The sequence below is a fragment of the Rosa rugosa genome, chromosome 4 (genome assembly GCF_958449725.1).
Source record: "Rosa rugosa chromosome 4, drRosRugo1.1, whole genome shotgun sequence".
Lineage (NCBI taxonomy): Eukaryota > Viridiplantae > Streptophyta > Magnoliopsida > Rosales > Rosaceae > Rosa > Rosa rugosa.
The window spans coordinates 22,466,097-22,481,924 of NC_084823.1; the positions used below are offsets into that span (position 1 = coordinate 22,466,097).

Sequence of the window (15,828 nt, forward strand, 5' to 3'; positions counted from 1 at the left end):
TCCGAAAATGGAAACTTACCACAGTAACTCCTCATTTTATAGAAAAAAATTACCATAAACAGTAACTTTCGTATACAAACTCCGATTTGAGCGTACCATATGTCCACGAACTCAATTTGACGTCCTCTACAACTTCCGTGAAGAAAATTTTCTCAAATTACGAACGAAACAAAAGTCAACTTTTTAGTGCCCCTTAAAGTACCGAAACGAGGTAAAATTAACCATAGTTGTCGTTTACCGTCCAAATGACTAGTAAACTGGTAAATCGAGATAAAGGACATAACAATATGTGTTCTTTTAGATATATTTTTCAACTCATATCACAATTGAGTGCTTTGCGGGCGTTTTTAATTTTTCTTTTGAATGCAAGTTATTTGTTTTTAGATAGCAGACTTGTTTTTAGACGAGCTTCAATAATGAATTTATTTGCTAATAATGCGTGAAATTTTTCTTTGAGATACTAGCACTCTAAAAATCTTTGTCAACTGTATGTTCGGTAGCGTTCGGTAATGTTTTCATGCCTATATTTTCATTCTAGAAAATGAAAAATAGGGTGAGAATGCATTCAGTTTTGCGTAGAAAATAAAAATAGAAACTTTTTTCAATTTTTACCCAGAGAAATTGAAAACAACACTATGATGTTCTCACTTTTTCCTTCTCCCATTTACGAAAGTATAGAGAATATCTTTTCGCACCAAATCGTCAAACAAATATTAATCATTTCATCAAGAGAATTTCCTTAAAAAAATGTCCATAGAATAGCTTTTTCCAATGCAATAAAGTTACATATCTCATAGAACTCATCTAATACAGAAGGGGGGAAGGGTTAAAAAACTCACTCTCTCTCTCTCTCTCTCTCTCTCTCTCTCTCAGAGAGTGAGAGAGTTGGAGAGCGATGCTAGGTTTTCTTGGTAGTGTTCTGGCAACTTTGGGCAGCAGGGCTGGTTTGTTCGGGCTCTCTGTCTACCTTGTGGATGATGGTGGTGGTGGAAGACTTGTTCCACGCCGAAAGATTGCACTGATAGGAACATGGCTTCTCCTTGTTCCTATGGTTGTTTTTACCAATAATGGTTGGCGGCCTTCTCGTGAAGGCTGGCCAGGCTTTTTGGATCGAGCCAGGGCCTCTGAGGCTGATGAAGGAGGTTGATCTTCGGGTTGGGCTGGGATCACATTTGTGGGCAGCCAGAGGTGGCGAGGCTATCCCGGTCGGGGGTCAAGATATCTTGATTCGGGTACAAGGTCGTGGCCAGAGGTACTGGTTTGGGTGGTGTTGATTCTGTTCTATTGCGATGTGGCGGCGGCGTCAGAGGGTGTGGCAGCTGCTTTTGGTGTCGTGGACTTCCGGATCCGCGGTAGGGTGTTGGGTCTACGTTTGGACGCTGGTGGTCGCTTGTCTGGAGGCGTCATGATGAGAGGTAAGGTGATGGCCCGTGGTTTTGAGCGGATCGGAGTCCAGGTTGGTCACTCTTCTGTCAACGTTCTTGCGTTGCTCAGGGATTCGCTATCTGGTGAATTTGAAGTGGGTGGCGTCATCGGCACGCGCTGGTGGCGGCTCCAACTGGGGACTGGCGGCTACAACACCGGTGGAGGCTGCATCGGCGCAAGTGATTACTGCGAGGCTATGCTTGGGGTGCCCTGAGTAGTATTGGGTGAGCCTAGGCCTTTAGAAGGGCTTGGGCTTCCACTTTTGTTATGTTTTGTTTTGTTGTTTTTAATATCGTTTTTTATTTTGCCAAGATGGATGGGGAATCTGTGACCTCTCTGCTTGCTTAGACTAGATGTCGCAAAGGCTGGTCACGCTATCTGTGCCTATTTGATTTCCCATGAGTAGTGATGACTAAATTTTGGGGGTGCTTCATTGGATTTTGAAAGGTTGAATTGCTTATGTAATGACTTTTTTTGTCATCCCCACGTGGACAGGTCGTTATGTAATTCTGCTGAATTATCAAAAAATTGACATATAGTTATCAAAAAAAAAAAAAATTGCAATAAAGTTACATAAACCACCAAAGCTATTTTGTAATTTAGAAAATACAATCTCATTTTCTTGTTTTTACTTTTAAAAATGGTTTTTAGAAAATTATTTCGAAAACATTCCCTAACATGCCCCAATACTCAGCCTCTAGTTATAGATTCATACTAATACAATTGATTATCGCATTGAAACATAGAAATTGTAATTATTTATCATTATTGAAAAGACAAAAATCATGTAGCATATAGAACTTCAATAGGGTGCAGCTATTGTCACCCTACCATTTCCGTAGTTCACCCTACAAACATTTGAATTAGTGAAATACTATATTACCCAAATGCAAAATGACTAATACGTACACTAATTTTCTAAAATCCAAATATGTAAGGAATTATAAATACATAACTGTTTAAGGAAAACGAAATTGGGAGAGAAATTGATGTGCTTTCATTGATAATAAGAGTTTCTTTATATAGAGGATTACAAGCATAGAATCAGAATTGTACAATAATTGGATATCTACGAATATCTACGAATAAGCTCATGCCTTCGCGGCACCCTTGAGCTTCCGCTCACGAGCTTACCGCTCATGCCTTCGCGGCACCCTTGAGCTTCCGCTCACGAGCTTACCGCTCATGCCTTCGCGGCACCCTTGAGCTTCCCGCTCATGCCTCCCCGGCAACCCACGAGCTTCCCGCTCATGCCTTCCCGGCACCCCGAGCTTTTGCTCATGCCTTCCCGGCAACCCACGAGCTTCCCGCTCATGCCTCCCCGGCAACCCACGAGCTTCCGCTCATGCCTCCCCGGCAACCCACGAGCGTCCCGCTCATGCCTTCCCGGCAACCCACGAGCTTCCCGCTCATGCCTTCCCGGCACCCCGAGCTTCCGCTCATGCCTTCCCGGCAACCCTTGAGCTTCCCGCTCATGCCTTCCAGGCAACCCTTGAGCTTTCGCTCATGCCTTCCCGGTAACCCACGAGCTCCCCGCTCATGCCTTCCCAGCAACCCCGAGTTTCCCACTCATGAGCTTTCCGCTGATGCCTTCCCGGCGAATACTCGAGCTTTACGCTCATGTCTACTCGACACACCACACGTTAATGGAACATTGAATTTTTCTACCATTTGTCGTTTACCGACCGTGACAAATCAAATTCTTTTCGCGTTCCATTAATACGAGCGAAAACCAAACAGACATAACCGTACGCGCGGTCATCGTTCATAAATTACAAATGCATACCTTCGCGGCACTCACGCAACTTACATCTCACGAGCGTAACCCCGTCAAACTCGACCTCGTTCGTCTCCTTGCGCGCGTCACACATTTATCATATGCAATCCATTTGCTCACACGACCATGTATCACGCACCTCATACATTCGTATATGCCAGCGCATATCAATGCAACTCACAATTGTTGCCCAATGCAACAAGCATTCTACATATGCATATTTTTTGTCTTTGTTGTGTAGGTTAACGAGTCCCTTCTTGCTTACGGAGTTCGGGGACTTGTAGGGGTTCCGTGCCGCCCAGTTACTTATGCTTGATGACTTCGTGGTTATAACTCCCCAACCAAGAAGCTCCTCTTACTTGGGGACTTCGGGGACTTGTAGATAGGTCTACTACAAGGCTAGTTTGTTATCTCACCAAACATAATTAACACCCTCTTTGGGACACCCACAAGCCATAGTGAGGCCCAACCGCCACTTGCATCTTGTAGCCCTATGTTCAAGCTACGCTACGGTATCCGGAAGTGGAAAATCCGTCGCCGAGAAGCCACCTTTCCGGCCTTGCCAACATGCCCTCATAACTAGGCTTCTTAGACTAGAAATGGTGGTTGCTTGTCCCACATCGAAAACCATGTAAAGGAGATGGCTTCCTTCACTTATAAAAGAAATGCCTCCTCCCACTTAAACATCCACTTTCCATTACAACATACTTTGTAATCTTGTTAGGCCGCAAGGCTCAACACACTAGTATAGCATTCAAGTGGACGTGGGAAAGCGGGAAACGAACCACTATACATCTTGTGTCGCTCTCTCTCTCTCTCTCATTCTTTATACTAACTAGAGGCCACTCGGTCACTAACGTTAACAATATCTCTAACATAAACCCTATTACAACTTGCACATGTAACCTAGAGTTTGGGCTAGACACATATTCTGAATTTACTTGAACACTCCCCCTTGTGTCGCCCAAACGTGGTGCTCCTCTCGTTGCCTCATTAGAAACCTTGTCGAGTAACAAAAACCCTGTAGGACAAAAATAACCTCGGTCGAAGGGGAAAAAGAGCACAACACACCTTTCACGTTTCGAGACTAAACATGTAGACATCTCCCCCGGATGTCTACGTCTCCCCCTGATGACTACGATCATGGGAGTTTGGATAACTTCCGCAAACCAATGCTTGCAACATGTTTATCGAACGTGGATTTGGGCAATGACTTAGTAAACAAGTTTGCCACATTGTCCTCAAATCAAACCTGATTCACTTTGATCTTGAGGAGCTTTTGTTGTTGTTAATTGTAGAAGAACTTGGGCGATATGTGCTTGGTGTTGTCGCCTTTGATGTAGCCTTGCTTCATTTGCTCTATGCAAGCAGCATTATCCTCATAAATGCTGGTAGGCTCATCTGTGGTATACTTCAAACCATAATGCGTAACTATGGATCTAAGCCATATACATTCACAAACTGCTTCATGCAGAGCAATAATCTCTGCATGGTTAGAAGAAGTAGCGACTAGGGTCTAATTTGTAGACCTCTAAGATATCGTTGTCTTACCAATGATGAACAATTAACCAGTTTGGGAATAACCTTTGTGTGAGTCAGAGAGATACCCAACATCAGCAAAACCTTCCAAAACACTAATGTTGTTTTGGGATGGGGATAGAGAACACAGGCCAGTGTTGGCGGCGTTTCTAGTGTATGATGCGTCCAAATCCATCATCTCTCTGTAAGGATAGAACAAGCTCATATCAATCGTACATCTCAAGTATCAAAAGATATCTTTTACACCAGTCCAATGGTGTCGCGTTGCCGTAAAGCTATATCTAGCTAACAAGTTCACTACAAATGAGATGTCCGGTCTTGTGCATTGGGGTAAGTACAATAATGCGCCTATTGTACTTAAGTAGGGCACTTTTGCCTTTAGCACATCTTCGTCATCATCCTTCGGATGAAGAGGATCCTTTTCAGGATCAAGACTACGAATGATCATGGGTGTGCTTGAAGGCTTGACCTTGTCAAAACGCCTAAGCATCTATCAACACGATACTCAAGTTCTAAACCGAGACATAATCGTGTTCTCCCAAGATCCTTCATCTTAAATTCAGTGGTTTCCCTTAACTCATTAAGGGCTTCCAATGAAGATCATATCCAACATGAATCGCGATAGAATCCGAAACTTGTCTTAGAGACGCGAGGGCATTCACATATCCCTTCCCAATTAAGTAGTCACTTTAGTGAGCGTTTCAACCTCATTGCAAACGCGCTCCATGGTCTAGAGCCACTTGACTTGGGTAAATGAAATTCACCATGAACCTTCATGTATATTCCGTATCTAGATCTCTACAGAGATATGTAGTGACCACATTCGTAAGCTGCATGTTCAGTTATTCGGAAACTACCAAACTGACAGGGTAGTGGAGTGCAATAACATCCATTACGAGAGAATATGTGTCATCGTAATCAATTCTAGGGCGTTTTGTGAGAAGCCTTGGGCCATAAGGCGAGATTACTATCTCCTTTTCTCATCACACTTTCTAACACGAAGACCCATTAGTCAACATGTTTTATGTAGGAGGTGTTGGCATCAGTGGCTCGAAAAACCTTCTTCTTCATTAGAGAATCCAACTTAACCTGGATCACATCTTTGATCTTTCCATTTAGGCCAAATTTATCTACGTTGGTATTCATTCATGAATGAAGCGTGGTTCGATATCATCGGACTCAACAAATTCATGCGCAATGAAATTCGCGACTACATCATCAATCATGATGGAGTTTTTATCTCACGTCTCAGGAATAGGTTCTGACATTGAGGCGTCCCCCAACGATAACCATAATATGGAAGGTTCTCATGAGACGGATTTTGAGTATCGATGATCAAAGGATTGAGTTATGCCAAAGTATCCTTCGAACCCACGGGCCTCCCATGCATCCTGCTGAACATCCGTGTTCTTATCTCCCCCTAACGACGGGAAGACTGTCTCATCAAAGTGACAATCCGCAAATCTAATGGTAAGAAGATCGCCTTGCAAAGGCATTAAGTGGCGGACGATTTGTTGGAGTCTCAAATCCAACTTAGTTGCCCATTCGTCTATAAGGACCCATCATAGTGCACTGTGGCGGCGCAATTGGCACATAAATGGCACACTCAAATATGCGTAAGTACGAGATACTTGTACCCAGTCACTAGCTATAACACAAATATTGTTTGAGTGGCGGTGGGTCGTAGACGAATTAGCATAGTTGCATGCAATATTGCATCACCCCAAGCGGATATAGGGAGATTGGTGCCCATTACCAATGTCCGGGCTACCATCGTACTTGTTTCTGCGAGACCATTTCGATGTGTACATGGGAGTATGATGTCCAACATCAGTCCCAGTGATATGCAATAATCATCGAAAGTCTTCGATGCAAACTCTCTAGCATTGTCAAGTCCGATTGACTGAATGGCCGGGATGATCCGGGGAGTGAGCCAGTTGTCATATGATATGTGCTAGGACTGTAGTATAAGCAGCATGGCAAGTGGACAATGGCACAACATATGACCAACATGTTTTCTTGTCAACCAACATCATGAAATATTTAAACGTCCGCAAGTTGGTTGAATCAGTCCACATAATCCCCTCGGATTCTATGTAAGAATAGAATGAGTATTTTCATATCTTTTGCATAGGACGGTCTCGGTCCTAATTTCCAGAAGGAACAGGCTTTGGAAATTGAGTGAGGGACCTTGGAAGCAACCAATAAGGATTTTAGTTAGGCCTGAGTGTCTGAAACGCTATTTGAAACAATGTTTGTGACTACATCACCCATCATGCCGCCATAACCATGGGAACTGGCATCGATGGCGTCATGGCCATGGGAATTGGCATCCATGGCATCATGGCCATGAGTGGCGCCTACAATGGCGTCATCAAGGAGGACGGTGGCGACCCTAGGCCTGCGGTGGACGGCGGCGGCGGCGGTCACACTTAGTCAGGGAATCATTCTTTGATTCTTACTTCTTTTCGCTCGAAAGAATAGATGTCCGTGTGAAGTCTTTAGTAGACGGATCATCATATCATGACTAGGATGACTTATTATGTCATGGCAAAGCCAATATGTGTTTAAATCCAAGAGATCTTCTCTCATAACTTTATTGGATTTAAAAGCTCGAATAGTGGTGACAGAAAATCCACTGGAGAGACACATACGTTTCTCTAAGATGCGTCTTTATTCGCAATGATTAGAGGTAGTGCAAAGGAACTCTTTTCCGTTCTCTTCATGCGTTTTGCATGGAATCCGTTGACTCGAATAGCTCAATAGGGTTCAATTTTCCCTAGGAGCGTAGAGAGTTTCTGTGACAGTAATCAAGGTGTCATTTGGCAAGCGGAATTTGGGTTATTCCATGTTCTTGAAATAATCCAGATGGCCCAGCCATCGTAGTCACAAAGTAATATGCTCAGAATCAAAATGAAGTCATAATGAAAAGAACTCGAAATTTTATTCATAAGCCAACAGAGTACATCATTGTTTCTTAACCATTAAGAGAATCTAATCCAAGTACTAGCTAATGCAAAACAATGGTAGTCGTTTAACTTCTTTCGGTAACTCCAAAATAAATATGACCAGGTACGTAGAGAGATGTCGGTGGAGCAAAGCTCGCTAAAGTATCACTTATCTCAAAACCTTTCTAGACATCATACTCACTTTGGATAAGCCTAGTTTGAAGAGAAACTAAACCAATGGCATTTAGTACAAAATATAAGGCAATTGCCTATTACATCTCTTGGAAAAATAAAGACTTAAACAGAATTGATGACCTATTAATCCCAGCCAGATTTGAAGTCTTCAACCCTTTACTCTAGATCACCTTCTTGATCTTCTTGTTCCACATAGTAAGCTTCTTTTGCTTCACAATATACTTTGTAGACGGTGACAATATCTCCATGAGCTCTGCAAATGTGTGCCCAATGACCGGATGATCCACATCAGGAACATACATCTCTGTGCTCAGACTCCATTGATTGAGATGCTTTGAAAGCGTCATTTGGATGGCTCTTAGTGTTGGTGGCGCCACCAACATGGCCAGTGGCGTTGCCTCTCTCTCTCTTTCCACGATGACCTTTTTGGTTTCGTGTTCGCCTATTTTGGCGGTTACCTTCCTCATTAGAGCGAGAATATGGACCAAAACGTCCAAAAATGTCTCATGCGAGAATATGGACCAAAACGCTCTTGGCGCCCTCCCTTAGGGGCACGACTATAATTAGGGGTGGGTGTTTAAAATCGAAATACCGAATCTGAACCGGTTCCATCCCGAATTAAGCCGGTACGGTACGGTTTTGTTTTTCATTTTTTCACTGTTCGGTACTGTCCCGAACAGAACCGTTTGCTACGGTACGGGATCGGTATCCAATTCTTCATCCCGTGCTTATCCGAAACCGTACAGAAGTATAATTATTCTATGTTTTTGAAACATGGGCTGACTTAATTGGATAACTTTTGACTCAGACCATAATGTTCTGGAAGTGTAACACGTACACTACCATTTTATATTCGTATCTTCCCTTCCCTTTCCTTCTACACCATCTCTCTATCTCTTCCTTTCTGACTTTCTGTACATAATCCCTCACAATCTGACCACTGCTTGTCTCACCCGTCTCTCACGGCCATGAATCTTGCACCATGATCTCTATCTCCATAATTTTGCACCATGATCTCTATCTCTCATCTCCCATGCATGTTATTTAGCTCTCGATTTGGAAGAAATTGCTGCCATCATCTCTGGTTTTATGATTTAACTTCCTAATCTCTTTGATAGGTGTAGATCCGAACTCTCTCTTCTTTCTTTTGTCTTCCTCACCTTCTCGAAGTCGACCAGATCTACCATATCGCATGTCCGGCCTCCCCGGTCCATTATAAGTCAATCCCGTCGAGGTTTTGGATTGTCAGGATCACTATGTCCAGCTCATCCTTCAGCAGCGGCGTCGGCGCAACCTTGCTGCACTCCGCCCTGGCTGAAATGACAGTGTTTCAAAGAGAGAGAGAGAGAGAGGGAGAGATTCTGGGGCTTCGAAGATTGAGAGTTTGTATATTAGTGATCTAATCTACATGTTGATCTCTTTATTTCCTTTGAATTATATTTCATTGAAGAAAACGAAGATCAACAAAGTGCATCTGAGCAAATAGAGAGATCTTTATTTTTATTTTTTTTCCGGTTCTATCCCGGATTGGGCCCAGTCCCAGCCCGTTACTGATCGGGTTCGGGCTTGTCGGGATCAATTCTCAAAATGTGCTAAACCGTACAGGCTCGTTCCGAACTTCAATTTCGGGCCCTGTATCGGGATTACCACAATTTGGGCCTGTCCCGGCTCGTGCCCAGCCCTAACTATAATTGGACTCCGGAATATGTTCTGTTCCCACAGGCCTCAAATTATAGTTCTTCACAAGGATGTTGTCATGCTTTTTAGCAAAATTCATAGCTCCAATGAGCTCATGAAACCTTGTGATCCATCCTGCAATAACATCGATTCGATAGTTCTTAGCAACCATCAAAACAGAGATGAGGAAGGTAGAAAGAGTCCTCTCAATCAACATCGCATCTATGATATATTTTCCACAAAATTCCATCAAGGATTTAATGCGAAGTGCTTCCGAGTTGTAGTCAAGAACTAACTTGAAATCATAAAAGTGGAGGCTATGTCATCTCACTTCTAGGCCAGGAAGTAGGGAGTCACGGACATTGCCAAATCTTTCTTCGAGTTAGACCCACAGCTTTCTAGGGTCTTCTTCATTCATATACTCGTACTGGAGAGAATCATCCATATGACGAGTCATTAGGATGATGGCTTTCGCCTGATTTGCCTTTAAGGCTGCTCTATTTGCTTCCAAAGCTTGAGCTTGCTCAACAGTTAGCACGTCCTGGCTAGGCGCAAGAATAGTATCCAGGATTCCTTGGGCCTTGAGATGCTAGCGGACATCACGAACCCACTTGTGATATCCAGAGCCAGTTGTTCCCAATGGAGCGAACTCTAGTTTGTTCAGGTTACTCATCCTGAAAGAGAACAAGAAAAATGGTTAGTTTTGGAGCGAAAAAGGCTACCACGAAAACAATAAAATTTCTGAGTGTAGTCGCTCCCAAGAAATAAGATTCCAAGAGGTATTGGATTAGATCGAAACAATGATGTGTTTGTGGTCGATCATAACTTCTCAACAAACTCTAAATTTGGAGGACTCTACAAGCTCCAAGCTTGGAGTGAGCACGAGCCCCCACAGTTCGGCTTTTGGTTTCCCATATGAAGAAAAAAGGGGGGTAGAAGAAGGGAGGTTGCAAGTCCCCGAGAAAAGGAAGGGAAAAAGAATAAAAACTTCAAAAACGGAACTTTTAAAACATACCTCTAAAATTGCTGGAAAAATCACCGGAAAGTTGTCGGAGGGTCGTCGGAAAATTGGGATGGTCGGCAGTGGTTGTCGTTGGCCGGAGGCGGTAGGAACTGGTCGGTGGTGGCCGGAATTAATCGGTGGTGGTCGGAATTACCCTAAAAATGTTTCTGCCCAGTTTTCTACCTGCGGACCAGTCGCTCATGCAACTTGTTCGGCAAGTTTTAGACCGGTTCTTGGAACGATTTGACAGGTTCTGGAATCGTGAGATCGAGGCTCTACTGCGGGCAGTTTGGAGCTTCCGGTGGCGAGTTCGGTAGGTTTCCAGCCGGTTTTGGTGGTTCTGCCGCCGGTTCTGGATTCCTAGGGTACAGGGATTCAAGGTGTGTGGCGGAGGCAAAAAAGGTTTCAAGGTTTTGTATTCAGATTTAGGGTTTTAGCTTCTTGAATCAGGGTTTGGCTATTTGTTTCAGGGTTAGGGCTTCGTGCTGATAACGTGTTTAAGGAAAACGAAATTGGGAGAGAAATTGTTGTGTTTTCATTGATAATAGGGGTCTCTTTATATAGAGGATAACAAGCATAGAATCAGAATTGTACATGGAAACATAATCGTACAATGATTGGATATCTACAAATATCTCCGAGAATATCTCTAACATAAACCCTATTACAACTTACACAAGTAACTTACAATTTGGGTCAAACACATATTCTGAATTTACTTGAACAATAACTAATTAATTAAATACAAAGACTATTTAATTTCTTATTGGGTAACATTAATGCTCATTTTCTTCACCCGAATTTTATTACTATTTTTTTTTTTACAATAGTCGCACCCACTTCAATATTGTTCAGGAAAGAAAAAAATAAAGAAGGCACCAAGTTGAATAAGTCATCTCGAGCTAGAGCCATGGGTAGCCAATAAAGAAGCCAAGTAGATTCTCTATACTGCGAAATTTTTCTATACTACCTTCTGACACGTGGTTTGACACTTTAGGGTTTAGGATGGAAAAATTTCTCCCATTCCGGTATCTTGTATAGTCTTAAAGTAAACCCTACATACGAAAATCGTAGGTATCATTTAAAAACCTAAACGGACTTGGAATACCACGACCCTAGTTCCAAACTGAAGCCCTTTCAGCATGATTATCCGTAGTAAACTAAAACTGACAAATGCATCACCTACTCCTAAATATACTTGTTTAAAGAAAGGTCAAGAGCACAAGGCCGGCATGTAAATGTACTTTAGGTACATTCGAAGGAATCTTACGTAAATACATTCATGATGAGAAGGACGTCTTCTATATTTTCTCACGAACAACAACAAATATACTAATATATGTGTTAATCGATCACCTCATAGTTACCCTTAACAAAACATGTCTATATCTTAATTAACACAACAAGAATTGATCAAGCTAGCTAAGCATGCATATGAACACAAAAGAGTCAGTACGGCTGCTCATATCAATATCAACACATGCAACAATATATTAGCTTTTGCGTGCTTAGCAAACAAGTGTAGATTATCCATAGGAATGAGGTTGAATTAGCCAGGCAATTCCAGCACTAAATTACAGGCACTAGTGTCAAAACCAAACGATGGAAAACAAGAAAGCATTTTCATCGATCTTTTCATTGCAAGTATGAAACGACTAAAAATGGATTTTTCAAAGACGACACTCTTTTTGTAACTTTGGAACTGCCTCCTCAATATTCGACAAACAGCTATGCAGATCCTTTTTAATTCCCATTTCATTTCTTCACCCCAAAAAATTGGGAAACCCCGAACAAGAAAAATAAGTGAGAGGGAATAGTCTCCTGATCAACATATGGCTCATCGTCCCAATGACCATCCTCGGCGCGAGACAGTGATCGATATAGGGCGCCAGAAGCCCGCAAACTTCACTGGCGGGCTCGAGTTTTCAAGCCTCACATACACGGTGACAAAGAAGACCAAGCTTGACGGGAAATGGCTGAAGCAAGATGTGGACTTGCTCCACAAGATCACAGGTTTTGCACCCAAGGGTTGCATCACGGCTGTGATGGGTCCCAGTGGGGCCGGAAAGTCAACGTTCTTGGATGGAGTTGCCGGTAGAATAGCGAGTGGAAGTCTTAAAGGGAGAGTGTCCTTGGACGGGAAGGAAATGAGTCCTAGCATAATTAAGAGGACTTCAGCTTATATTATGCAGGATGATAGGCTTTTCCCAACCCTTACAGTCTATGAGACTTTGATGTTCGCTGCTGATTTTAGGTTGGGGCCGGTCACAACTACTGAGAAGAAACAGCGTGTTGAAAAGTTGATTCAACAGCTCGGCTTATCGGTAAGTGATCTATTCCGGCAAATGCTTTATTGTAAGTTATCTAACTACTAGCTATAAGAATTCATTAAGATTATATGCTTAACTAAACAAGAATATGTTTGATTACAAGTTTTAAATTGACGGCCTAATTATTTAAACTTTTTGATATGTAATTTGGAAAGAAAAAGTTTTATGTACATGTATATATGTATAGTATACATATTGTGTCATTAGTAAGTAAAATTGATAATTGGATCATATAAACTGTTGATAACAAAAACAAAAACATTTACGTACGTACATTTTTTTTTTTTTTTTTTGTCATATGAATTGGTAGATTAATTAAGGGTACAAATGAATACATCAATCAGGGTTGGTGTAGGAAAAGTAGAAAGATTATTGATTGAGCTTATCATATGTGATCTCTTTTCTTATTTTTGAGAACCATTATCACTTATATGTTGTGAGAATACAATGGGATCATACAATAATTATTACGGAAGGTCCCTAATTTAAACTAGCAAATTAACTTTGGAAGATTACTTTTCATTGTTATATTTTGCAGTCAGCTCGGAACACTTACATAGGTGATGAGGGCAGTCGAGGAGTGTCCGGAGGAGAGCGTCGCCGAGTCTCTATTGGTGTTGACATCATTCACGGACCTGCCCTCCTCTTCCTCGACGAGCCAACATCAGGCCTAGACTCCACTAGTGCTCACAGTGTTATCGAAAAGGTCCACCACATTGCACGCTCTGGAAGCACTGTGATCCTCACCATTCACCAGCCCTCGTCAAGAATCCAATTGCTTCTAGACCATATGCTTATCCTAGCTCGTGGCCAGCTCATGTATCAAGGGTCACCGAAAGACGTGTCTCTTCATCTCGGTCGAATGGGACGGAAAGTCCACAAAGAAGAGAGTCCAATTGAGTACCTCATTGATGTTATTCAGGAATATGATCAATCCGAACATGGAGTCGAGGCACTCGCTGAGTTTGCACGTACAGGTGTGAAACCCCCTAGGTTGATTGAGGGAGACGTGTCGATTTCAACCATTCTCCCCACCCCAACTCCTCCACGACGCGGTGGCCGTGGGAATGATTTAGGCCTCGAGAAGAATGGAAAGCGGCTTCCTTTGCAGACTAGTACACATGTGATCAATGATTTTGATCATAGTTTGAGGAGCCCTTATAGCACCAAGAACCCTTATAACACTTCGAGGTCATGGACTGCTGGGAATAGTGGAGTCATGGACACACTTCACAGGTTTACTCCTTTAAGGAAACCTAAAGATCTCAAGATGCAAAGCCCCATGAGGTAAGTCATCTCTAAACTAGTACTTGCTGAAGTTCCAACGTCGTGTGTGAAATCATGTTTATGTTCTTGATTGGACGTAATTGCCGACGAAATGTATTCTATATATAAAAAAAAAAAGCTTTCCAAATTTCAGTACGTCAGTAAGGAAGTAATATGTATATTGATGAATCTTATGGTGTATCTTTGCAGTGCATCCCCTGGTTACAATTATTCAAGTGAGATCATTCAGAACACACCAACACCACACAGCAGTGACTACACAGTAAATGAAAACGACTATCTGACCCCTGATTATGATCCAAATGCCTCTTCCCACCACAACCTGGTACCCAAATTTGCCAACTCCTTCTTCCCTGAGACATGGATCCTTATGCGCCGCAACTTCATAAACATTCGCAGAACACCCGAGCTCTTCCTCTCAAGGCTCGTAGTCCTTACATTCATGGGCTTCTTAATGGCCACCATGTTCAAGAACCCGCCCGAGAACGCTCAAGGCATCACCAACCGCCTCAGTTTCTTCATCTTCACCGTCTGCCTCTTCTTCTTCTCATCCAACGATGCTGTCCCCGCCTTCATCCAAGAGCGCTTCATCTTTGTTCGTGAGACCGCTCACAATGCCTACCGAGCCTCCTCTTACACCATAGCTGGCCTAATCACTTACCTACCTTTTCTTGCGCTCCAAGCTGCAGTTTACGCAGGTATTGTCTGGTTTGCCCTAAAGCTCCGCGGACCCTTCCTCTACTTCTTGGTCGTCCTCTATGTCTCTCTGCTCTCTACAAACTCGTTTGTGGTGTTTGTGAGCTCAGTTGTGCCCAACTACATCTTGGGTTACGCCGCGGTCATTGCTTTCACTGCTCTCTTCTTCTTGTTCTGTGGATACTTCTTGAACAGTAATGACATTCCTAAATATTGGAAGTGGATGAACTACGTCTCCACCATGACATACCCATATGAAGGTTTGATAATGAATCAATATCAGACCCATCTTCCTTTCGGACAAAATCCAAATGGTACCAACATTACTGGTTTTCAAATTTTGGACAGTCTTCATATAAACTATGGAGGAGGCGAGACCCTGTCTTCGGCCAAGAAGTGGGAGAAGATTTACATAATGTTGGGTTGGACTGTCCTGTATAGGATCTTGTTTTATCTGGTCATTCGATTCTTCTCCAAGAACCAGAGGACATAGAAAATTACAGGCCGGAGAATGCAAAGAGTGATGTTAATGGATTTGCTTCTTTATTTTTCCTTTCTTTTTCCTTTTTCCTTTTTCCTTTTTTTTTTCCAAAACTTTGGTGTAATTTTATCATTGAAGTATTAATTTGTACGTACTGCTTCAATTTACTTTACAATTTCAATTATGTTCATATTATTGCTTGGGAACATAATTGATGAGGGATAGGAATTCATACACGATACATGTACTAGTTCAATATGAAACTCTCAAACAAGTTGTTGGTTTACAATGTCTCCAAAATTTCATAGGTATAATTGAAGTTTGCCGGCATTTCTTCCGCTTATCACGAACAAAATGCGAAATCTTACTATAAAATAAATAAATAACATTTTGTTGTAAAACAAACATAAAATAATTTGAGAGAGAGAGAGTTTAGACGCAGAGAATGGAGAGTGTGTCATATTCATCTC

At 42.3% G+C, this 15,828-nt stretch overlaps 1 protein-coding gene across 1 annotated transcript; it reads left to right on the forward strand.

Moving 5' to 3' along the window:
- Window positions 1–12,357: 12,357 nt before the first annotated feature.
- LOC133746079 (ABC transporter G family member STR2-like) lies at window positions 12,358–15,542 on the forward strand. Its single transcript, XM_062174247.1, has 3 exons — window positions 12,358–12,888; window positions 13,433–14,181; window positions 14,371–15,542. The coding sequence occupies exons 1-3, from the start codon at window positions 12,397–12,399 to the stop codon at window positions 15,368–15,370; spliced, it is 2,241 nt and encodes a 746-aa protein (XP_062030231.1). The 5' UTR covers window positions 12,358–12,396; the 3' UTR covers window positions 15,371–15,542.
- Window positions 15,543–15,828: the final 286 nt, after the last annotated feature.

What these genes read in the sequence shown, in the direction of transcription:
- LOC133746079 (XM_062174247.1), top strand. Translation starts at nt 12,397, where the DNA reads ATGGCTCATCGTCCCAATGACCATCCTCGGCGCGAGACAGTGATCGAT. An exon ending in TTCAACAGCTCGGCTTATCG is followed by an intron (nt 12,889 to 13,432) that starts GTAAGTGATCTA and finishes TATATTTTGCAG; the next exon opens with TCAGCTCGGAACACTTACAT. An exon ending in AAGATGCAAAGCCCCATGAG is followed by an intron (nt 14,182 to 14,370) that starts GTAAGTCATCTC and finishes GTATCTTTGCAG; the next exon opens with TGCATCCCCTGGTTACAATT.